General features: G+C 41.0%; 1 protein-coding gene across 3 annotated transcripts in view; it reads left to right on the plus strand.

Moving 5' to 3' along the window:
- The first annotated feature begins 358 nt into the window (after positions 1 to 358).
- The window catches only part of LOC139461083 (probable nuclear hormone receptor HR3), a 66,396-nt gene continuing 40,742 nt past the window's right edge, over positions 359 to 26,012 (plus strand). For 2 of the 3 annotated variants that reach the window (XM_071242609.1, XM_071242610.1), the window contains exons 1-2: positions 359 to 497; positions 12,716 to 12,838. In XM_071242609.1, the coding sequence (XP_071098710.1) occupies positions 479 to 497; positions 12,716 to 12,838 (142 nt within the window). In that variant the 5' untranslated portion in view covers positions 359 to 478. The remainder of the gene's footprint in view (positions 498 to 12,715; positions 12,839 to 26,012) is intronic. The other variant, XM_071242611.1, reaches the window with a different exon arrangement.

The following is a 26,012-nucleotide window of genomic DNA, read 5'->3' on the forward strand; positions in this document are numbered from 1 at the left end:
CTAGCTGAAGAAACAAGAATGCAACTGCAGCCGTTGGGAGATCGGGTTTACATATTTTTTTCAACTTCGTAAAAAATTAAATGCCTCACCATGCTAGGGGAAACCTCGCTGATCGCGCCCCCTAGCGAGTAAGACCTTAAAAGTAGGTCGGGCAACCCTGTGTTCTTACGCATATTTGACCTAATATAGTGCGTGGTATTTTCTTCACGACAACACTTTAATCAGCTACTGTGTATGAAAAGAATATCCCATGTACCACGTATTGATTATGTCCGATATCGTTTCATGTTTTTAAGCGTTGTCATCCCCGAAACAAAAGATAAGCGTATGTACTTTTCGCTGTTGGAGTGAAGCGGTCTCCTAGCTAACAAGTAGTGCGAGTTATTTTTATCTTCAACCTGATGTTGGTGTTTTGACTCTAAATATTCCTTTAGTACGGGGAGATTCAAGAAAAATTTACGAATGCTGAGTTAAAAGAATGTCAACTAATATGAAAGGTAAGTTCTTTAAGCGATCGCCTAGATATTTGCAACTTTAGAAAGTCAACAAGTTGTCGTTTAGTCTGCCTACGTGTTGGGGAAAATGGCGCTAAAATGCATGCGATATTTCGAGCCACCGGCCAGTTTGCATTGCATTTTGACGACAACTGAGCAGTGCTTTTACGATGACAATATTGCGTATATCTCGAAGAATGACCACTGTTTGCAGATTTCATACATGCTGGTCCATATTGAGAATCAATCGGATTTATTTGCCTCAAAACGAGGAACTTGTGTCTTTAGCTCGGCAGTGGTTGTAGTATTTTTGACACACCCCCAATTCGCAACAAACGGCAAAATGAACGGCTCAAATATGACATTTATTCTGACGCTTATGTATTGAATCAGTCTTCAACATAAACCGCAGTTGTGTCCGTAACTTTCCAGCTCTCCACAGCACCCCTATACAGCTACATAATCTCTCACCTCGCTTTATTTACATAGATAGAAGTAGGGGTTTGAACTTTGATTTCAACCTCACTGGGCGATACCAAATTCATTCAAGGGGTAGGATGGATAGTGTTCATATCGGTTAGACAGATTTCTTATGACATGTAAGGGTTGCTGTACATTTAGTCATATATTGGTTGCGAGTACAGGTTTCTACTAGGTGATCTGTCTATCTACGTTTGTGGAGATTAAACATGTGGTCGTCAGATAGTGGAGATACCACAAGCAATGAGGCAGCAGTCACGTGACCAGATAAGCCCTATAGTCTGTTTCAACAAATGAGGATTGTGTTATAGGTCTGGAAACTTGTCACTTCTATAAATATATTGCTTAACTGCAGATATTTTTGACAAAATTTGAAGTATGTTTCTGCTATTAATGAGTAGGATATGTAATCCAAGCATGTGGCTCATTGATTCATATTTCATTACAGTAACTGGTATTTAAATTTTGTGATATTATTACAACATTTGAAATAGACCGCTGGGGTTGCAGTTTTTCATCAACATCTCTTTTTGATGTAATGTGCGAAAAATTTAAATTGTTGGAGAATTAAACAATTGTGGATCATAATCATTCAGAATTATAATCAAAGATGATATATCAAATCTACTGGTATTTTATTTAAAGATAAGTATGAAAGATAAAAGTAATTCGAAAGATTATTACTTGCCATGATTATAAGAAAAAAAACATGGGAAAGTGATGTCCGGTTTAAAGCTGTACTCTTATTTATTGCAGCTGTACTCTTATTTATTGCAAGGTGTAGATCTCTGATAATGGGGTTTTAAATAGCCTGTCATAGTAAACACACCTGCCATACTTGTGCAGTGTATGTGCCCTTACTAAATCTAGGTGTGCTTGTAATGGAATATTTGGAACACTTGTGACTGCAACAAAGAGATGTAGGAATGCAGTTTCTGAAACCATGGATGATGTACGATTCATATCCCGATAGAGGACTTTTACTTCACAAGTTGATATTCTTTTTTTACGCAAGTGAATCATTACCCTTTTTAAATTTCAGACACTGAAGGTGGGATTTTATAGAGCAGAAACATGTAGACTAGGGGGCAATGTGAATGTTATACTATTTATAACCAACCAGTAAATCCTAGAGACTCTGTGTAAGCTGGTTGTTGAACAGTTCCTGTTATTCTTAACATGTTTACACTTACGTGTATATAACCCGTAAGGTAATGTGTCTTATGTCTCTATACTGTATGCAGTATTGTTACGCCACTCAGTGCTGCAGATTGACAGGGGGGCATCTAGTATAAAATAGCTGAACCACTTGGGAGACAAGCAATACATACTGGAGACCTGTTGTGCCTGGGAATCCCCATTAAGAGACAAGCAATACATACTGGAGACCTGTTAGGCCTGGGAATCCCCATTATGCCTCGGAATACCCATTGGAATATCGTGGGTTCAAATTCTGGTTCGCTCCAGTTATGTTTCTAGGTTTGTCAGCACCATACCTGTGCAAGTGGTAAATGCCTGAGACCTGCAACACTTCGGGCTTTCCTACCACATCAAGCTGACACGCCGTGATCTAACTGGATGAACGTTCAAAGCGACGTTAAACCCAACTCACTCGTGTAGTACACATATGTCAGTGACATTGTCACTACTGGTGGCTATAGAAAAGTCGGCCAATGTGCGCTGTAGGATTTACAGCACACTTCTTCATCGCTGATTGGCTGCAAATCATGAAATATTTTGAAAATGTACAATCCAATCTCTTCCTTAATCGATTACGTGACAATATATATTCTTTTTTTCATCATGTTCAAATGTTAAATAAGGATTCCAGCTTAAATAAAAAAACCAGTTGTTAGTTTCCAACAAGTGTTTTAGTGCTGTCCACAAGTCCAAATTTAGTACCAGGGTACCCACACCCATATTACCCGACCCTACCCGCTGTTGGTGTCAAGAGATAGGTACACAATATCCGTTTAGGAATAGTTCGACAGTAGCCCTGGCAAAATGCATTTAGATACACGTATACAACAATGTGGTCATGCATATGAAGTTGACTGAAGTTTTATCTTTGTTCAGACATTTAAGTCAGAAGGAATGCATTCAGAGTCATGAAGAAATGTGAACATTATTGTCCCATCTCTGAATCATCCCATCTCTGTGTCGTCCCACTGCTAATATACGGGACGTCTAGGGGTAGGGTGTCTGCCCATAGAGCGGAAAGTTAGTGGTTCATGTCATGGTACTTGTTGTTGCCTTGACTGGCACTCTACATTTAGGGACACAAGGTACTTGGAGTCAGTATACTGAGTGGGGTATTTATGTATAACTGTGGCATGGTATCACTGTGTGAAAGCCCTATAAAATTGGTATTAGTTCAGACAAATACAAGCAAGCTCTCACCCGATACGTCAGCATATACATTCATACGCTGAATAGCGCCTCCGTGGTCTAGTGGTAGAGTGTCCGCCTGGAGAGCGGAAGGTCCACAGATGCGTCATAGCAAAAGACGTTAGAAGATGGTACTTGTTGTTACCCTGCCTGGCACTTGGCATTAAGGGGCTAAAACAAGGACTGTTCGGCTCAGCGTATGGTGTGTCTAAGTGGGGAATTCATGTTAAACTGTGGCATGGTATCTCAGTGGGCTAGGAATATGAAACCAGCTTTAGTCCGGACTAAACACACTTTGCTGTATGGTATCATTGTGAGGACTAGTGGACTAAAAATGTTAGTTTCTATCGCTGAAGAGATGACCAAATTGATTGGATAGTCAGGCCCACCCCACCTGACCATTAAAAAATCCTCATGCGACAAGCTGGGGACCAATTCTGGAATCTCCATCAGGGAAATTCACAGAAAAACATGAAAATGCGGGGAAGAATAGATCTTCAGCAACCCATGCTTGCCGTAAAAAAGGCAACTAACAGGATTGGGCGGTCAGGCTCGGTGACTTTCTTGATGCATGTAATCGTATCCCACTTGTGTGGATTGATGCTCATGATATCAATCACTGGATTGTCTGGTCCAGACTCGATTATTTACAGACCGCGGTCATATAGCTGGAATATTGATGAGTGCGGCGTTAAAAAACAAATGAACAAACAAACACTAATATATTGATGAATCATGATACCGTATTTGTTGTATTAAGTCTCCTGACCAACTTATACTCTAATCTGTGAGTAATCCTAAGCACCCTCACCCTTATGACAGTGCATATTTTCTTGAGAATATTTCAGATTGTGTGCAGAAAACAGCAGTGTAGAAGGGGTATATGATTGCCTAGTATCTATCATCAAAATCATTCCAGTTTCATCAACCTTTGAATGAAGATTGTTCTCTTCCTGTTGATGTCGGACAACAAATTTAACTTGTTTTGTATGGTTTTAATTGGAGTCCCCTTTGTCATATTTCGAAGCGCCAGTGCGCTTATTACAGCTGATATTGTACATCAAGTTTTTATCATATTGAAGGTCGATACGAAACAATGGGTTACATGTTTATTAGTATGTTATCACTACTCTGGCTGTGAGGGCTGGCTCAGTCGTCTAAGGTGCCTCAATTTGCTGTGAAGAGCTGTGTCCCATAGGTATGTCAGCAGCCTGTGATTAAGGGTTCGAATCCTGGTTGGCCCCGATTATGTTTCTAGGTTTGTCAGCACCATACCCATGCTCTGTGAGTTTCACGGAAGTGGTAAACGTCTGAGACCTGCATCACTCCCGGGGTTTGCCTCCCGCATTGAGCTGACACGTCGTGATAAAACTGGAATACTGTTACAAGCAGCTCTAAAGCCAAACTCACGACTGGCTGTGCAATGTTCAGTTCAGTGTTTCAGGGTTTTTCAGTCATGTGTGCCAGAAACATGAATGATGAGAAGAATGAGATGCCTATAAGAAGAATCTTTTGAACTATCTTTGAACTTGATGAGCTACATGATAATAAGGTGTAATTTAGACAGTGTTCCACCTTCCTTTACTGTGAGATTGGGGGAGGTCGGGTAGCCTAGTGGTTAAATGTCGCTCGTCATGGCAAAGATCTGGGTTCGATTCCCGACATGGGTACAATGTGTGAAGCCCATTTCTGGTGTCCCCCATCGTGATATTACTGGAATATTGCTAAAAGTGGCGTAAAAACATAATCACGCACTTAACTGTGAGATTGATGATACCCTTTTTAAGTTTTGAATCCCCAGATTAATGGGGAGGAAACATTTATATGAGGGTGGCTAAGATAGTTCTGACCAGTTCTCTCTGATGTCTACTGGAGTGCCTGGATCCACTGTACAGGAGGCTTCTTCGTGGTGGTGTAAATGATGTCATCATTTGTGTAATGCTTGCCATTGCCAGATTCTTCTTTCTTCAAGTTTGGGAAGAGTTGGAAATCTGATGGTGCCAACTCTGGTGAATACGCTGGATGTTCCATGACTTGGGCACGAGTACATTGTCCTAATGGAACTTAAGTGAGTTTTCCACATTTAGCTTTGATATTCCCATGCAATAATGGCCATCAATGGTCTGCCCTTTTGTGAAAGCCGAAGCCATCATCTTGCCAGCTGATCGAACAGACTTTGCCTTCTTCGTTGGAGGAGACGTTAGATGTTTCCACTGTTTCCACTGTTTATGCTCTGGCTGATAGTGATGACCCCATTGGCCCAAGACTTATCCATGGTTACAAATCCCTCAACAAAATCAGTTACAAGACAATATTAATACTGAAGAGAGACGATGAACATTGAACGTTTCTGGTCAGGAGTCCGAAGTCTTTGACCCCAGCGTGATTAGACCTTTGTCATGCCCAGTTCATTCCTCAGAATGTTCTCAGCTCCCTCTAAGAGATGTCTTCTGTATTCTCTATGTGACTTGTGAGTCGTCAATAATCCATAATTATCAGATTATGACATACTCGGGCTGGGATGGGTAACTCGGGTATGGTGGGGCCTGAGTAGGACTCACATACCCACAGGACTATTCAGACCCATGGCTAGTCACGTGATCTTTGTGTAATGACACAATTAAAACTCTATGGTTACAGTATAAGTCACTAATGTTCCCATTTCTTTCTGACAATGCACCCATTCCCTCTGACTTTTATATGTTTGAATTAAGATAAAACTTCATGCAGTAAGCTTCAGTGTATGCATGACCAGATCGTTAAACATGTGTATCTTATTACATTTCGCCAGGGCTACGGTCAAACTTTTCCAAATCGAACAGTTTGTACCTATCTCTAAATATCTACAACGGGTACCCAGGTTGGGTCTGGTAATAGGGTTGTGGGTTCCTGGATTCGTCCCAGCCCTATAACATACATGTATTTTATCATGTTGGTTGGTTTGTTGTTTTACGTCGCACTCAGCAATATTTCAGCTCTATGAAGACATTCTGTAAATAATCGAGTCTGCACCAGACAATCCAGTGATTGATATCATGAGCATTGATCCAGGCAATTGGGATCGATGACATGCATGAACCAAGGCAGTGATCCGTCAAACATGGTCGGCTTTTACGGCAAGCATGGGTTGCTGAAGACCTATTCTACCCCGGATCTTCACGGGTCTATATTTTATACCAAAATAAATGTCTTTAGTGACAATAGCTGAAGGACTTCCTAGTTTTGGCATATGTTTGAGGCCCTCTCTTCCACTTTTGAACTCTTCTGTCCACTCTTAGCAACAGGAAGGAGCACCATGCCCTAAAGTTGACACCATGTCTGCATCGTTGGCTGTTGGAGTTAGCCCTTTGAGTTGGAGATACTTGATGCCTGTAGGCATTCTCCTGGTTGTGTATTTGGTTAAACTTCATCCTGTAAGCTTGAAAAATAATGTACTTAATACACACAAACTGTTAAGGTTGTACTATCAGTCATGCCGATGGCCCGGATTTGATTTCCCACATGGGTACAATATGTGAAGTTGCGTAAAACCACACTCACTCACTTACTCCATATTTCAGTTTAGGTAGTTTCCCTGATTCAGATCATTAATTTTTGAGGACATAGACATTGATCCAAAATGTCCCAAGATTTTATTTAAATTTGGTAATGACAAATATATGACCTAAGAATGTCCTATCCAGAGTTGATATAATCATAACAATGACCTCATGCCGTTTGTCTTCTGTTAGAATCATTCCAACGTCCATATTCTTTTGCATCTAGGTCACTCAAAGTGACTAATATCATTATTTGAGGCCATTCTTAATTTCAATACGTAAAGGTTGAACTATTCTAAAACCCTGCTGGAATGATGCTGAAAACTCAACAGACTTCAAAAGTACCATGATGAGGCCATCTTTCAGAAGTAAAAATAATAGGGATGATTCGTGCAGTGTCTGAAATAACTGCCGGCCCACCTGCCTGTGACTGTTAACTTTTCTGTCGGGCTGCATAATTTTAAGCCAACTGATGTATTCAGTTTTATTATAACTCCTTGTAGATTCACAAGTAATTAGTAGCATTATTTCAACTGAATCAAGACGCTATTTGTCTCTTATTTTTCGCAATTTTTCAATATTTATTTTCTCTGAAGATGGGCAAGCAACATTTATGGGTCACCTGCCCAACTGTCTTTTCGGGTTTTAGATTTTCTCGCACACTGGACTAGTAGGGCTATTTTCACTATTGCGATTGTATGGCAATAGTAGCCCTGACTATTGAAATAGTGTTGCGATTGTTGTCAACTACCGCGGTAGTCTTGTGATAGCAGTAACCCAGCTTACATTCTTGAGTAATTAAGTAATCAATGTAATAGAAATGAAAAAAAGTATCGTCGACAATGTCAAGTTTGACCATTGTCCTCCCTGGCGTTTCTCAATGTAACTAAGGTGTCATCCTTGCTGATCAATAAACTGCAGGTTTGAAATTAGACAGTAAAAAAACTTTCTTACCATTATTTGTTATATTTATAACTAATTGCGAATATAGAAAATTTCAATTATTATGCATACTATCAAAAATACTATTAGCGGTTTTACATTCCTATCGATATAGCACATTCGTTAGTTCGATATATCGTTACACTCCTAAAAAGTAACTTCCTCTGGTGCGCGTCACAAAGTCCTGTAACAATAGGTAACAAATATCAGCAGCGTAAGAAATTGGCACTAGTCCTATAGTCCTGCCAAACTGCCCAATAGTTAAGGCAGTGTTAGAAATTGGCACTAGTCCTATAGTCCTGCCAAGCTGCCCAATAGTTGAGGTATCATAAGGACTAGTAGAAATTTGTCCTTTTTAAGGGTTTTGCAATATGTTATTATTACAAGGACCAGTGGGCTAAAACTGTTAGTTTCTATCATGTTTTTACCAAGAAACCTGTTCTATTATTTCTTAATATGGACGACAGAGAATTGATTGAAGTTAGGTGTGTCTGATAGTCCTCAAGCGGTAGTAGAAATCACTTCCTGAATTCTCATCCGTATGAAATAAAAGTGAGGATGTTTTATCCACTGCGTGCAAACGAGCGTCACTGGTTACATCGAGTGTGTTGCACGGTATTGTAGAACTCAGTTTAAGTTGAAGGTATTGATTTATTATCATGGTTAATTAATCCTGCGGCGAAAAAAAAATTAATTAGTTTCAATGGGATCAATTAGACAGACAAGAAATGCTCACCTTATAATGAAGGTGTGTTGCCTTATAGCGAGGTTGTATTGATATGGAATTAACAAGAACGGACATGGCTCCTAGAGACAAAAGTCTTTTGGATATTTTAACGAGATTTATCATTTTTGGCGTCATATTGGGGATGTCATTGTTAATTGAGATATTATTGTATTGGTATATTTATAATGTTGGTGCTCAGAGCTCCAGATAAGATTTTGGTGTTGTGGGTATTTTACCTATGCATTTTAAAATCATTGAGTATCAGTAATTCTATCTGGGTATTCAAATTTCTGTAACCCACTTGTTTTTACACACGTGTGCATTTAAATTAAATATTTAACAACACTATTCATCTAGTCCCTGCAGACTGGTGTCATGTGGGTTGGAGAGCTTTATAGGACTCAAAAATGCCACGATACTCCTACAAGAAAGTGTGATGGCAAATGATCATGATGTAACTCTCATTGTGGAGTATGGCAAGGTTGATGGAATGCCCGTTTATAATTATTTCAAAATAGGTTGCTGATTCGCTAATCGAATATGCAGGGTTACTTCACAATATTTCGATGATAAGCACAAGTTTGATTTTTGTAGCGTATCTGTAATGTTTGTTGCGTATTTGATACACTTGGATTTTTTTTACTGCATATTTCTGCATTTCTGATGCATATTTTACGCAGATATGCAGCTTATCTGGAGCTCTGGGTGCTGTATTGATACAAATTTATGACTATTGATTCTAATTTGAAAATTCACTGCCTCAGAAATGTTTAGTTAATTACATCTATTAAGGGGGGCACGGGTGGCCCAGTCATCTTAGGCGCCGCGATTTGCTGTGCAGAGTTGCGTCACTTAGGCACACCAGAAACCTATGATTGTGGGTTCGAATCCCGGTTCGCCCCGATTATGTTTCTAGGTTTGTCAGCACCATACCCGTGCTCGTGGGTTTCACCGAAGTGGTAAACGTCTTAGACCTGCATCACTTCGGGCTTTCCTCCCACATTAAGCTGACACTCCGTGATATGACTGGAATACTGTTAAAAGCGGCGTTAAACCCAACTCACTCACTCACTCACATCTATTAAGTTTACCTTGTGTGTCGGGGACAACGAGGAGGCAGAAAATTCAATTTGAAACATTTAATGGATCAGCCGAGTTAAAATTTAGAATCGAATTGATTAACTGTAGGGCTACATAAGTTTTTGATACCATACACATGATAAGGAATAATTATACTTTTTGAGTTGTCATTGCAATGCTAAAAAATTCAATTCATGGCAGTCTACATGATATTCATTAGTCTCTTTACTAAATTTTGAAAGAAATATTTAGGATGTCTTTGATGGCAGTCAGACCTAGAATTTAGCCGATCTTGATATTCAGTCACCGATACAACTGTCCATGCTAAAACCTTATGAGGCTTCTACTGAATTTGGTTGTTCGAACACCACGCTGAGCAATATTCCAGCTATATGTCCTGTCCTGTAAATGATCCTGTCTGGACCAGACAATCCAGTGATTGATATCACACACACACTCTCAATTGGGATACAGACACAAGCAGTCTACCAAGCCTTGACCTCGTTCCACCCGATGCATTTAGTCGCTGCTTGTGGTTGTTAAATTAATACCTTGGGGCACGGGTGGCCTAGTCATCTAAGACGCCGCGTTTTCGCTGTGCAGAGTTATGTCCCTTGAGCACGCCAGATACCTACATGTATGGGTTCGAATCCCGGTTCGCCCTGATTATGTTTCTAGGTTTTTCAACACCATACCCGTGCTCGTGGGTTTTCATCGAAGTGGTAAACGTCTGATACCTGCATCACTTTTGTGCTTTCCTCCAACATTAAGCTGACACGCCGTGATATAACTGGATTAATGTGACAATCGGGTGATCGGGCTTGCTGAATTGGTTGATACATGTCATCGATCCCAATTGCGTGGATCGATGCTCATGATGTCAATCACTGGATTGTCTGGTCCAGACTCGATTATTTTACAGACCGCCGTCATATAGCTGGAATATTGCTGAGTGCGGCGTTAAACAACAAACAAACAAACTGTTACTCACTAAATTAACAAAAAAAATGGATCTGTATAACAAATCTTAATTTTGGACACAAAAGCCTATCACCTATTTTTCCCCATTGTGTACTAAGGGCACCTAGTTTGGATGTCTAAATGATCCCAGGTTGGTTGTCCAACACATCCTGCACGGCCTTGTCATCAGTGAAATATCAGTCACTGTGCCCTGGGCTGAGTGATTAGGACACACACTGACTTAGTATTAGGGTTCTCCCATTTTGTTTTGCCTGGAACCTTTCTCATCGGAAATGAGTTTTTTGTATAATATGATATATTCATTGTACTACATTTTCTCCGATACATCCCCCCAACCCACCTCAATCTTTACTTTAATTGGGATTTTCTTCTTCTTTTTGAACTGGGATTTTTTTATGTCGTTATCGCTGGTTATTTACATGCAATTTTTGTCTCTAAAAGGAGAAGCCTAAATGTTTTTAGGCACCTCAACACATTTTTTTCAGAACATCAAGCATATCCTGTGGACAGTCATTGTTGTAAATTTACCTCAAGGCCCAATCAGTGTTTGAGTGAGTGAGTGACTTGGGTTTAATGCTGCTTTTAACAGTATATCCAGTTATATCACGGCGTGTCAGCTAAATGTGAGAGGAAAGCCCGAAGTGTTGCAGGTCTCAGATGTTTACCACTTCGGTGAAACCCACGAGCACGGGTATGGTGCTGACAAACCTAGAAACATAATCGGGGCGAACCGGGATTCGAACCCACAATCATAGGTTTCCGGCGTGTCAAGGGGACGCAACTGTACACAGCGAATCGCAGTGCCTTAGACGACTGGGCCACCGGTGCCCTCCCAGTGTTTGAAATACAAGAATTTCCAGGCTGCCATGAGGTCCCACAGCTTATTGTGACAGATAAATCAAGGCCGTGAGGACCCATACAAATTTGAAACTTGTGTCCGATACGAAATCTACCTGCTTCAAGCAGGCACTCACTTTGAACACTGGCCCAATTGTTTACATACATCAGCAGTAGCAACTTTTTTGTTTTTGTTTCGTTTGTTGTTTTACACCACATTCAGAAATATTCCAGCAATATGACGGCGGTCTGTTAATAATCGTGCCTGGACCAGATGATCCAGTGATTGACATCATGAGCATCAATCCACACAATTGGGATCGATGACATGCATCAACCAAGTCTCCAAGTCTGACCACCCGATCAGATTTAGCAGGTCCCTTAAAAATGGGAAATTTTTACTATTCCTTATGATATCTTAACTGTTTGACAGTTTGGCGAGGACTACATGACTAGTGCCAATTTCTAATGCTGCCTGTCTGACACAAAACTGCCATCAAAGACTTATTTTCCCCAGATTAAAATTTAGGTTCCTGCGAATGTCAACATTGGTTAACTATTGTACTATGAGTGTTTAACAGTTCCAGTGTGCCTTTTTTTTGCCCCCAGGTATGAAGACAATGCCGACATCATCAGTACCATGATACAGTTTGACACAAAACTGCTTTTAATGTTTTTCTGTTGCCCAGGTTAAAAAGCAGCTTAGATAAGACTTCTGTTGACCAAGTCCAGTGTGACTTTGATATCCCCAGATATTGAGACGATAATGACATTATAAATACCATTACTCGGTTCCAAGGTGAAATTTCATGAAAATGTGAAGCTTTTGGTGTTGATATGCCAAATACCTCCATTAGCAATCCACGGATACTGTGTCACTGTGACATAAAACTGCTTTTAAGACCTTTATATATTGCCCAGATTAATAAGTAGCTTACTGTGCTCGTTAAAATTGATTACCCATTGTAAAACTAGTGTTTAACAATTCAAATGTGACCTTTTTGTGCTCTGATATTGAGACGATAGTGACACTATCAATACTGTTACTCTATTCCAAGTTCAATTTCATGAAAACATGAAGCTTTTGGTGTTGATATGCCAAATACCTCCATTAGCAATACACAAAACTGTGTGTCATTACTGCTTTTGAAGACTTTATATTGCCCAGATTAAAAGCGTTTTCTGTGAATGTTCACATTGGTTAATGCTTGTGTTTACCCATTCCAATGTTCCTTTTTTGCCCCCAGATATCGAGACAATACCGACTACAGTCCCAGAAGGCACCCCATTACCCATTGAAGCACAGTCAGTCGAAAACTTTGGTTCCTGGGTTCCCACTCCAAGTAAATCATCATCGTCAGGCCGATTTGGTAAGGGATGTTTATCAACTCTTATTGTAGGGAAGAGAATTAAAATCATATTACTTATTCTAGGTCCGTTTTTGTAAGTCCAACAATGGCTTAACTTTTCATTTGACCTTGAGATTCCTGGTACTTTGACCTTGACCTTGACCTTGACCTTGACACTTTGACCTTGCCCCTTCTGTTGGTGGAAAAAGGGGTCCTTATGGTTTGCTGCTGTAGTATTCTAATGTAGGGTCCCTATCAGTCTGTAACTTTCATATATAGTCTTAACATTTAGATCATGACAAGGCCAGCTTGTGTTCCAACAATCGCTTAACTGAAGATCTGACCTTGAGATTCCTGGTACATTGACCTTGACATACCTGTCACCTTGACCTTGACCTTGTCCCTTTGTTTTTGGAAAAAGGGGTCCTTACAGTTTGTTGCTGTAGTATTTTAATGTAGGGACCCTCTGAATCTTTAGCTTTTTACATTGAGATCCTGAAAAGGACAACTTGTCTTCCATTCTTATATTGTATGGTTTTGGAAATGTTAGGGAAGATATGTCCATTCTTTCACTAGTACCCAGTGGGGTTTTCTTGGAAGAATATACCTAAAACTTGTCGTGAGGGTCGAGTAAGAGAATTGGGCAGTCATTGTTGTGACTTGGCTTGAGTGTGACCCATTTCCCCCGACGTTGGAGATCATATGTCTTGTTTATCACTGGTTTGTCCTAGCTCTGACAGGATTGCTTATGTTGTGATGTAGAGCTTGGCTCGCTAAGCGGGGTTAAAACAACATTCAGTCTCCAATCGACTCAAAACCGTTTGATTGTTCTCTGAAATGTCATTGCATTTGACAGATACTTGAATTGTTTTGGGGAGGAACTCCCTATTTATCTCCAAAGGCCTCATTTTGGTAAACTTACACAAACCCCTGGATCAATTCCCGTGGTTCTCGCATTAACATTTTACTGACCAATCGAACATTGAGATAGGGAAAAGGCAATGGGTCAGGGAGGTAACTCGTATTGCCTAGAAACTGAAGCCACAGCCAGTTTAATGGACAGGAAGACATCCTTTTCAAGAAAAATAAAGATTTTTGAAGGCTTTATTTGGTGAGTCAGGCAGTTGTTTAATGTGGAATTTCTCACAATCAACATTGAGGCATTGAGGCTGGTGTGTAGCTGTAGGCTGATTGGTCCTGAGTAGCCTAACAAATCAAACTGGCCAATGAAAATCAAGGACAGGTAATTTGGGATCGCAAATGCAAACCCTTGAGATATAGAGGAAGTGTTGAAAATTTGAGTTGAAGATGCTGGAAAGATGACCTCTTGTTTCAGAAGGCATAACATATAACAAATCACATGGTTTGACGGATTGGATCCACTAGGCAAATGTTGGTAAAGTACTAAATAGCGCTAATCAGGACAAGGATCAAATCGAAATGTCTTACTGACCAGCGGATAATATGAAAAGTCAGTCTCCTAATCTTGTTTTCCAGGCCTCCTTGGGGATTCCGGGTTAGAATAAGTTCCAAGGAATCTATGCTTTGTGGCATATGACCTTTTTAATTGATAGGGTGGTCAGACTTGGGGCCGAGATGTATTGCCACGTTAAACAACTAACAAAAGGTGTCATGCAGAATGCTCCATTGATATCATTAAAAGTCCGCAAATTTTGACAATTGTTTGCACCTAAGTGATTATAGGAATTATTTGTTTCGCAGTTTCATCTATTTTCGTTTTTGCGAGTTGATTTTTACTGTTCCTTATGAATGTCTTCCATAAATTCATTTTTTCAAAGATGAAGGTTTTCCTTCTGGAAGTTTTGTTGTGTCAAGGATCACTTTTGTGATACCGTATTTGACGTAATAAGCGCCCTGCTCTAATAAGCGCCCACAGCAATATTTGCTAATATATTGGCTAGTGAACAATCCCAATTAGCACCCCTTCCTATTGATCAATGTACAGAAGACTTATTTATTCGCGTATAATACACACTCGTGTGTTATATGCAGCCTTAATTATGGGCAAATAAATTCTGGAAAAATATATCTGTCGTATATAAACATTTCAGGCTGTCAGCATAAACCACAAAATTTATCTTTCAACACTGTTTTTTTCACCAAAATAATATTCTAATAGGAGCCCCCTATTTCTAATTTTGAAAGCGCCCTAGGTGCATATTACGTGGAATACTGTATATGCTATTACAATGTACACATATAAATCATAAAGTCAAACTGAACCATGGCTGTCTCTCAGTGCTTTTTTAAACAAACAAAAACATTCTCATCCCTGTTTCTTGAACCCAAAGTCGGCAGTGGGGTAGCCCAGTGGTTAAAGTGTTTGCTTGTCACGCCAGAGACCTGGGTTCGATTCCCCACATGGGTACAATATGTGAAGCCCATTTCTGGTGTTCCCCTCTGTGCTATAGCTTGAATATTGCTAATAGCAATGTAAATCAATACTCACCCTCTCTTGAACTCAAAGTGCATTCTGCAAAACTTTTAGCAAAACTTACATCTGAACGAATAGGTTTCATTCTTAGGTATTAGGTGGAACATTTATAATTATTTATTGAGGGTATGTATGATTTCTCTCAATGTTTCCCAAGCATACACTCCAAAGCAAGTCCAGTGAGAAATGTTTTCTCAGTCAGACACATTTACCCTGTCTTTTCATAGAAGTATGGAAAATGTCCAAATAATTTATTCCACAAATCTCTCCAAGGATTGTGCGATTGGTGTTAAAAACACTAGGGGCAAAGGGATTTTAAATTCTGGGGTGTTTGTTTGTAGATAAAGAGTCAATTACAGTCCTTAAATAGGTGCATGAGCAAAAAAGTGAATAATTGTTTTTAAAGGATGTTAATTGTGGAGGCTAAGAATACTGAAGTCCAATAGGCTGCTGTCCTGTGTGTTATTGTCAGAGCTCCCATTGTACACAGGACTGGCCGGCCCGTAAAACAATGGTTGCCGATTCCTCGGGTCTGCACAGTGACCATTCACCATTGGCATTGATTACTCATCAGCGTTGTCAGTCAAACAAAATTACTACATTGATTCCAGTCCCGGGGAGAAGCATGCTGGCGTGGCGCTAGGCAGGAGGCACGCTATGACTGTACTCATCACTCACGTTCTGGCACTACTGTTCGGACCTCTGTAGGGAGGAGCTGTTGGGGTCTCGGGGCCGCCGTTGGGTTCTCGGGGCCGCTTTTGGGGTCTCTGAGCCGCTGTTGGGGTGTCAGGGTCGCTTTTGGGGTCTCGGAGCCGCTGTTGGGGTGTCAGGGCCGCTGTTGGGGTCTAGGGTCTGCTGTTGGGGTCACAGGGCTGCTGTTGGGGTGTCAGGGCCGCCGTTGGATTGTCAGGGCGGCTGTTGGGGTGTCAGGGCATCTGTTGGGGTCTCGGGGCCTCTGCTTGGTTCCCTGCTTGGTTCCCTGTGAACTTGTTTGGGTCTCTGTAGACTGTTGTTTGGGTCCCTGTAGACTGTTGTTTGGGTCTCTGTAGACTGTTGTTTGGGTCCTTGTAGATTGTTGTTTGGGTCCCCGTAGACAGTTGTTTGGGCCTCTGTAGACTGTTGTTTGGGTCCTTGTAGACTGTTGTTTGGGCCTCTGTAGACTGTTGTTTGGGTCCTTGTAGACTGTTGTTTGGGTCTCTGTAGACTGTTGTTTGGTTCCTTGTAGACTGTTGTTTGGGTCTCTGTAGACTGTTGTTTGGGTCCCTGTAGATTGTTGTTTGGGTCCTTGTAGACTGTTGTTTGGGTCCTTGTAGACTGTTGTTTGGGTCTCTGTAGACTGTTGTTTGGGTCTCTGTAGACTGTTGTTTGGGTCCCTGTAGACTGTTGTTTGGGTCTCTGTAGACTGTTGTTTGGGTCCCTGTGGACTGTTGTTTGGGTCTCTGTAGACTGTTGTTTGGGTCTCTGTAGACTGTTGTTTGGGACCCTGTAGACTGTTGTTTGGGTCCCTGTAGACTGTTGTTTGGGTCCCTGTAGACTGTTGTTTGGGTCCTTGTAGACTGTTGTTTGGGTCTCTGTAGACTGTTGTTTGGGTCACTGTGGATTGTTGTTTGGGTCTCTGTAGACTGTTGTTTGGGTCACTGTGGATTGTTGTTTGGGTCCTTGTAGACTGTTGTTTGGGTCTCTGTAGACTGTTGTTTGGGACCCTGTGGACTGTTGTTTGGGTCCTTGTAGACTGTTGTTTGGGTCCTTGTAGACTGTTGTTTGGGTCTCTGTAGACTGTTGTTTGGGTCTCTGTGGACTGTTGTTTGGGTCTCTGTAGACTGTTTTTTGGATCTCTGTAGACTGTTGTTTGGGTCTCTGTAGACTGTTGTTTGGGTCTCTGTGGACTGTTGTTTGGGTCTCTGTAGACTGTTGTTTGGGTCTCTGTAGACTGTTTTTTGGATCTCTGTAGACTGTTGTTTGGGTCTCTGTAGACTGTTGTTTGGGTCACTGTAGACTGTTGTTTGGGTCTCTGTAGACTGTTTGGGTCTCTGTGGACTGTTGTTTGGGTCTCTGTAGACTGTTGTTTTGGTCTCTGTAGACTGTTGTTTGGGTCTCTGTAGACTGTTGTTTGGGTACCTGTAGACTGTTGTTTGGGTCTCTGTAGACTGTTGTTTGGGTCACTGTGGATTGTTGTTTGGGTCCCTGTAGACTGTTGTTTGGGTCCATGCAGAGTGCTGCTTGTGTTCATGTGGACCACTGGTTGGGCCCCCCTGACCTGCTGCATGGATCTCTGGATAGCTGTTTGGGTCCATGGGGATCAATGTTATAGTGTCTTTAGATCACCTATAGGATCCATGTTGACCACTGCCTGGGTTCATACGGTCCATGCACATTTGATGGAAGTAGCCAGTTTGAAACTGGTACCGCAAAGCTTAAGAAAGCTGCTTTCTTAGTGGCTAACGTTGTCTTCCTTTTAGTCATTTCATTGGTTGGCCATAGTTCTTGAAAGGTTGTTCTGACGTGACCTGTAATGGGATGTCCTCTGCGATAGCAAGAACTTGTATCTGATTTTAATGAGATTGAGGTCATCTAAGCATGTGATTAATCCTGTTTTCTTTATCTAAAGCATTAATTGTTTCTTGTTAAGCAAGTATATCTCTGCAGCCGTTGGGGGCGGTCGGGTAGCCTAGTGGTTAAAGCGTTCGTTCATCACGCCGAAGACCCGGGTTCGATTCCCGACGTGGGTACAATGTGTGAAGCCCATTTCTGGTGTCCCCCGCTGTGATATTGCTGGAATATTGCTAAAAGCGGCGTAAAACCATACTCACTCACTCACTCTGCAGCCGTTGTAATTTGCAGCTACTAGCCGACTCATCTCGCATCAAAACACGGGCTTTTACTTGTGAGCAGAGTACCAGGGAGTAAGCTGATCACAATGTCGATTAACGAGACTAATTAATGAGTGATTTTGGTAATTTGTTGCAAATTAGGCGTGTTAGAGTCGGAGTGCAAGACCGTCGCATTAACAGGTCTAAACAGCAGAAACAGGAGAAAGCCGATTGTCAGATTAATGAGACTTGACTGTATATTTGTCCCCCGCCGCACAAAAGCGCGAAGCGGGGGATATAGTATTCACGACCGTCCGTACGTACGACTGTACGTCCGTACGTCCGTCCGTACGTCCCACCTGTTTGTTGCCGCGATGTCTCAAGAACTAAACACTGGATTGTCTTCATATTTGGAACTATGGTGTATATTCAGACTTCGCAAACACCAGTCGGATTTGGTGACCTTGACCCCATTTTCAAGGTCACAGCAGGCAAATCTGCTTTTGGAGTTGGAAAACGGTGTTGCCGTGATATCTCAAGAAATAATCGCTGGATTGTCTTCATATTTGGAACTATGTTGTATATACAGACACTGCAGACACCAGTCGGTTTTGGTGACCTTGACCTCATTTTCAAGGTCACAGTAGGCAAATCTGCTTTTGGGTTTGGAAAACGGTGTTGCCGCGATATCTCAAGAACTGATCGCTGGATTGTCTTCATATTTGGTGCTATGGTGTATGTACAGGTGGGGGACATTTCGTCACTTTGTGACAAATACTTGTTGTTATTAATGTACCACTTTCTCTAGTCATGATATGGTTTAAATATGTGTCGTTAAGTTTTAACTCTCTCACCCAGTCTAGATCAAACTAGACAGCATGAGCAATGATCCATCAGGGTCCAGTGCCACCCAGGTCACACAAGAGACAACACTGGACCTGGATCTCCCCTGCAGGTCCCAGGACCAAAAGTTGAACAGGGATAGAAATACCCACAGGAACCATCCTCTTGATCCATCTTCAACATTGGTGAAGGACATGCCATCATGAACTAGTTTTCTGTCTTTCATTAAAATTAAGGGGCGGTCGGGTAGCCTAGTGGTTAAAGCGTTCGCCCGTCATCCGAAGACCCAGGTTTGAATCCTGATATGGGTACAATGTGTGAAGCCCATTTCTGGTGTCCCCTGCCATGATATTGTTGGAATATTGCTAAAAGCAGCGTAAAACCATACTCACTCATTAAAATTTGAAAATATTGTTTTCAGTTTTGGAATCTAAGGATTATTTTGTGAAAATACTAGGGCTGGCTAAAAAGATCGATAAATGAAATTATCGTCAATGAGAAGAAATATTAACGATTATCAATCTGAAATAGTTGTAATCAATAATAACTTACATAAACTAACGTGATGAAATGAAGTTAAGATTTACTGAAATAGACTTCATATTGTCATAATGTATATTGTTGAAGACGGAAAGCAGCTGCTTTTGCTGTATATCGAATGTCCACAAGGTAATCTACTGGGGCTGGGATGGTTAACTCGGGTACTCGGGTCGGGTGGGTACTGAGTAGGACCCGTGTACCCACAGGACTACCCGGACCCGTGGTTAGTCACGTGATATATTGTTTAATGACAAATATTATCTAGAACTCTATGGTTACTCTACAAGTCACTAATGTTCGCATATATTTCTGACTATGCACCCATTCCTTCTTATTTTTCTTATGGTTGAATAAACTTAATTAACTTCAGTGTATGAATGACCAGATTGTTTAATACATGTATCTGAATATATTTTGCCAGGGCTATTCTAAAAATGTTCCCAATCGGACATTTTGAGACATCTCCTGAGGCCTAAAACGGGTACCCGGGTAGGGTCGGGCAATAGGTGGGTGGGTACCCGGGTAGGGTCGGGCAATAGGTGGGTGGGTACCTGGGTAGTAAATCTGGACTCGTCCCAGCCCTATCATCTACGCATAATGTGTCGCTACTCACCAGTGGCATGAAATAGGTTGATTTTTTTACGGGACTTTCTTCCATATTTGCTTTAAATTTTCTTCTGAAATATTTATCAAAAATTGATCGATATTTGTTTAGCGATTATCAATATATATGATCTATTTTGATAGCCAGCCTTAGAAAATACTGTCCATAAAGTATGTCCATATGTTTATTGTCCATGTCTCTGTCCAGTTTCCGTTTTTGAAAGGACATTGATCTCTGGCTTTAAAAAGTACACATTTTGTGAATTGCTTACAAATATTTTTTCTGTGACCTTCAAACACGATAATCTTATTATGTCTTAACGTCATCAGAGGGTGAGTAGTAGCTCCCTTGGCTAATTATCAGACTGCCATGAGAAGTTATTTTTGTAGTGGTATACTGTCACACTGGGACATTATCAGTTGTTTTTCTCCGGTAGTGAGTTATTGTCGTTCATATTGGGACAGACTGGTACATGATGTTGTAGAATGACTGATCAATACGACAGCTCATGATAAAACAAGTACCTGTGTTCATCAGGCGCTGATTTCAAAGTTGCCTGAGTCTTATCTGGAGACAAATGGCTCTAGGACATTTTTCATGATTTTATTAACTTTTGATAGTACATTCTTCTATATCATTACCCAATTTGAGAAATACCTTAAGTTCATTTTAGATGACAATTCGTTAATGTCCTTAGAGAATGAACCGATCGGAGGGGCTGGAATTTGATGTGCAGAGTTGCGTCCCTTGGAAGTGTTAGGATCTGCTGGTAATGAGTTCATCCCGACTATACAGGGTTCTACATCATTGATCAAATTTAGCTTGTCTGCCACTTAGATCGGACTAGTGGTGTATGTAAAATAACTTAAATGTTTGGAGATAAAGATCTAGTCCCTCACGATTTTAACTCATCTTGCGCTAATGGACTAGTGGCCGTGTCTGTCCTGCTAGCATCCTATGATCCTTACTCGTAGGTTGTTGAATAGTCAATGACGACTACATGCAGTAAGATGCTCTTGTTTGGCGATCAAGCTGACGTTAAAGATGCTGCTGACCCCTTTTTTTGTACGTGGGGATTTGTGAGTCCATATAGAGGGTTACACACCAAATATGATACAAACTGGGTGATGCCTTATTTTTCTATTAGAATGGGTTTTCTTGTTTGAATCGAAACTTAATGAAGTCGGCCATGTTCGGGCTAGTCGACCAAGTTCAGGCTAGTTGATCAAGTTCGGGCTAGTCGGTCAGGTTTGGGTTAGTAGACCATGTTCGGGCTAGTCGGTCAGGTTTGGGTTCGTAGACCAAGTTCGGGCTAGTCGGTCAGGTTCGAGCTAGTTGGTCAAGGTCGGGCTAGTCGACAAGTTCGGGCTAGTTGGTCAAGTTCAGGCTAGCCGACCAAGTTCATTGTGTTGAACCAAAGCGACATTAAGCCCCACTTCACTGACTCCGTACATAATTTTCCTTTTAAAAGTCCTTCATCAAGGATTCAGACTTCTTATTGTTTGTTGGTTGATTGATCTATCTGTTTAATTGTTAATGCAAGTCCCAATGATTATCTGCAGTTCACTAGATGCATTGAAAAGCAAGATCATTGAACACGATAAAAACTGTCAAAGGACATTGTGTCAGAATTTCCTGACGATCTTTTGAACTTACAATATGGTAATATATCCTGTTAGTGCCAATTCACCCTTTACACCTTCACAAACTACAACTGATGAATCTGTTCATGCATCCCTTTTTACACAGACGTCCTCATTATAACGCAACCTGCTCAGCGAGGCATTTAAAAACCTGTAGTTGTATGCCCATTCAGACCAGAATACATACCTCATTATAAAGCAAGAGTGGTAATATGAGGGTTGACAATGAATGTTCTTTAGAGTTAAGACATGAGTACCTTCACTATTTATCGTAGCTGTGCAGGCTTACATTGTTCGAAACGTTGGTATGCTGTGTAGTTATTACCGCAAGTCCTCATTATATCACTAAGATGGTATACAGTCGATTCAGGCCTGCACAGTCACTTATCTTGTGTCCGGGTTTTCTGAAACAACCCTCAATGTAAGAGGGAAGTTCTTGTATGTAATGCATGATGGTGTCCTTATAACATGTATGGTATTCTCATCAATATGCATGTGTATTGTTTATTGTCATGTCAGTGGGTAAACAGTCAGTTCTGAAATATATATCGACAGTGCTCGAAACTAAAGAGCGGCTCGGGGTAATTGACGTCTTCTATAATATTTCAATGAGACTTCATTGGTCGTGTCAAACTAGTTGACAGTCGACTAGTGGCTGAAGTACTGATTTCAGGACGAAACAATTGGTCCTAGATTTTTACTAGTTCTTGAATAATGGACTAGTCTCGGTATAATGGACTAGTCTAACTTTGTATTTTAATGTGGGACCCCTAAATCTCTGACGTTTTAACATTAGGGTTATGACAAGCACGCCTTTAGTCTGCTGGCTCGTTTTGAGCACTGCAAGACAGGGGACTTTATATGGCAGGACATTTCTATTTGCCCGATGGATACCTACATCATGGGCATATTGCTTCAACAGGACATATTGCCTCAGTAGGACATACTGCTTCAGTGGGACATATTGCTTCAGTGGGACATTGCTTCAGTGGGACACATTGCTTCAATGCGGCATATTGCTTCAGTGGGACATTGTTTCAGTGGGACATTGCTTCAGTGGGACATATTGCTTCAGTGGGACATATTGCCTCAGTAGGACATATTGCTTCAGTGGGACATTGCTTCAGTGAGACATATTGCTTCAGTGGGACATATTGCTTCAGTGGGACATTGCTTCAGTGGGACATATTGCTTCAGTGGGACATATTGCTTCAGTGGGACATATTGCCTCAGTAGGACATATTGCTTCAGTGGGACATTGCTTCAGTAGGACATATTGCTTCAGTGGGACATATTGCTTCCACGTGTGCCTAATGTTCCTTTCAGAGTTACAGCCTCGGAAATTTGTGCTTTGTAAACCCTTCTTCACTAGTCCTCCAAATTTGTATCTGGTCCTACTGTAACTAGATGAAGCTGTTTACTAATACTATATGTTCATTTTCTGTCATTATTTCAGTTCCAATTTCCAGCAAAATTGAAGTTCAAAACGAGTTATGAATTATGGACTCAAATGCTACTAGTCACTGACGACTACCATCATTTGTCTCATGCTTTCTTCAATCTAGTAGCTTTGGGATAGTTGCCTTATTGAAGTCTGGTGTTAATAATTAAGGGATCCTAGGGCCCTTGAGGTTTGATCCCATTTGATTTAAATCTAGGGACCCCTCTAATCTGAGGTCTTAACATTAGGGCTATGACAAGGACACCTTCACTTTAATACTGAATTTCAAACACTAAAAAATATGCACTCTGGTTGAAAAAAGTAACTTGTTCAAAGGACAATTTTTAATGGGCAAAGTTTTGAGCAAATGCTTAAAAGTGATCAACGTTATGAATTAAAGCCTAGGGAACTATCAGTGTTTAAAGTTCAAGACTTTGAGTTCTCCAGGTTCATATGCAATAAAGCAGGACCTCCCTTATTTCAAACACTGCTTAATGCATGTGATGTTTACTGCAGTGTTTAAAATTGAAAGGGGTTTCGGTGTCCTTGAGAGTTTCTGCGGTATAGTTATCTATGCACTCACTAGATCATGTGGGATAACATGAGCATTAGGACATGGACCTATTGACTTGGCTCGCCATGTACAATCTCACAACATATTTGTATCACTGTACCCAAAGACTTAACAAACTACCCACTACCTGTCCACCGCAGGTAGTAAGTCTACCTGTCAGCACCAGGGACGACCCAGGCGTGATGATGTTGACACTCTGCCTGTTTTCTTTACTTAGTAACACAATCAGCCAGCGAGTCGTGGGGACATGGCCACTGGCGGTCCCCTCTTGTCAAACCTGGCTGACTCTATTCATGCCAGCAACCAAGTACAGTGTCTTGCTATAGTGAACAGGGGTGTAGATATAGTTGACAACTATTTTTTAATGAGCTTTTGAGTGTGCACAAGAGGTGTTGAGCGTAACATCCGAACAAATATTTACAGTTTCAAAAAGTGTACTGGTATCTTACGACTAAGGCATTGATAATTCGCTATTCAATTTCTTGGAGAAAAGATATTTTTTTGCCTACAGTTGCAAAACCAGATATATATTTTTTTATAAAAACTATGAGTGAATATTTTTTTACGAAAAATATTGCAACAATGTCATTTTTTTATGTCAGACAGCTTCTTGTATTTTTCAACTGTCCAAGGCATTTCTTTGTTAAGAATTTTCTTGGACAATTATTTTTTTCAATAAAAAACAGGGCCTGTCCAGAATATCAGTGGATAGCCCCTCATATCTGTTTCATTATGAACAAAAGGTGTTGGACTTTGTGATGCAGGTGTTTGTATCATATTACAAGGTTTAAGGGTTCAGCTGTAAATATATGCAGGGATTTTTGCAGTGTTGGAGAAAAAGTTGGGTAATAAACCTTTGCTTCCATATGTTTTGATCCAGGTTAGAATTTTTCGCCTGTAAACATTGCTAGTCTTACAAGACTGCTAAATGGATTCAATGATCAGGTTTAATAGACCCGCGAAGATACGGAGTAGTAAAGGCCTTCAGCAACCCATGCTTGCCATAACAAGATCGGGTGGTCAGGCTCGCTGACTTGGTTGATGCATGTCATCGTATCCTAATTACGTGGATCGATGCTCATGATGTCAATCACTGGATTGTCTGGTTCAGACTTGATTATTTACAGGCCGCCGTCAAATAGCTGGAATATTGCTGAGTGTGGCGTTAAACAGCAAACAAACAAACAAACCAACAAATCAGGTTGGTAACTTTCATGTCATGTTACCTGTGGGCACTTTGGTGGTTGCTCTTATCATCAATCACTGGTTTATCTGGTCCAAACTCTATTATTTACAGGCCATGCTGTGTTATAGCTGGAATATTGCAGTTGAACAAATTAAATGAGCTTTTAAGTTTTCTTGATAACAATTATTTCAGAAATGATGGGTCAGTTTCATTACTTATAAGTATGTATCAGTGTTCCTGATAATGTGGGGGCACGGGTGGCCCAGTCGTCTAAGGCACCGGGATTCACTGCTCAGAGTTGTGTCCCTTGGGCACGCCAGAAACCTATGATTGTGGGTTCAAATCCCAGTTCTCCCCAATTATGTTTCTAGGTTTGTCAGCACCATACCCGTGCTCATTTTTCAATTGAAGTGATAAATGTCTGAGACCTGCATCATTTCTGCCTTTCCTCCCACATTATGCTGACATGCTGTGATATAACTGGAATAATGTCAAAAGCTGGGTTAAACCAAACTCACTCACTCACTCCTGATAATGTGTGGAGTCATTGAATATTTTGGACCAAACAATCCAGTGACTGACTTCAGGAGCATCAATGAAAGCCATTGGGATATGATGACATGCATCAACCAAGTCAGTGAGCCTGACCACACGATCCTGTTAGTCGCCATTAGAGGCAAGCATGGCCTGCTGAAGACCTATTCTACTCCGAATCTTCACGGGTAGAGTACCTGCTCACATGTTGTCATTCACATTGGGTATTGATGAAGTCTGTGAAGCCCATTTCTGGTGTCTCCTGCCATGATACTGCTGGAATATGGCTGAAAGATGTGCAAAACCACACTCACTCACCGGGGCTGGGTTGATACACCAACTGTCCGATCAAATACGTATCACGATACCTTGCTCATGATCCGATATGTATCACGATACCTTGCTCATGATCCGATATGTATCACGATACCTTGCTCATGATCCGATATGTATCACGATACCTTGCTCATGATCCGATATGTATCACGATACCTTGCTCATGATCCGATATGTATCACGATACCTTGCTCATGATCCGATACGTCTCACGATACCTTGCTCATGA

Source organism: Haliotis cracherodii, unplaced genomic scaffold, assembly GCF_022045235.1.
Source record: "Haliotis cracherodii isolate W230 unplaced genomic scaffold, xgHalCrac1.p SCAF_14, whole genome shotgun sequence".
In the NCBI taxonomy this organism is placed as follows: Eukaryota; Metazoa; Mollusca; class Gastropoda; order Lepetellida; family Haliotidae; genus Haliotis; species Haliotis cracherodii.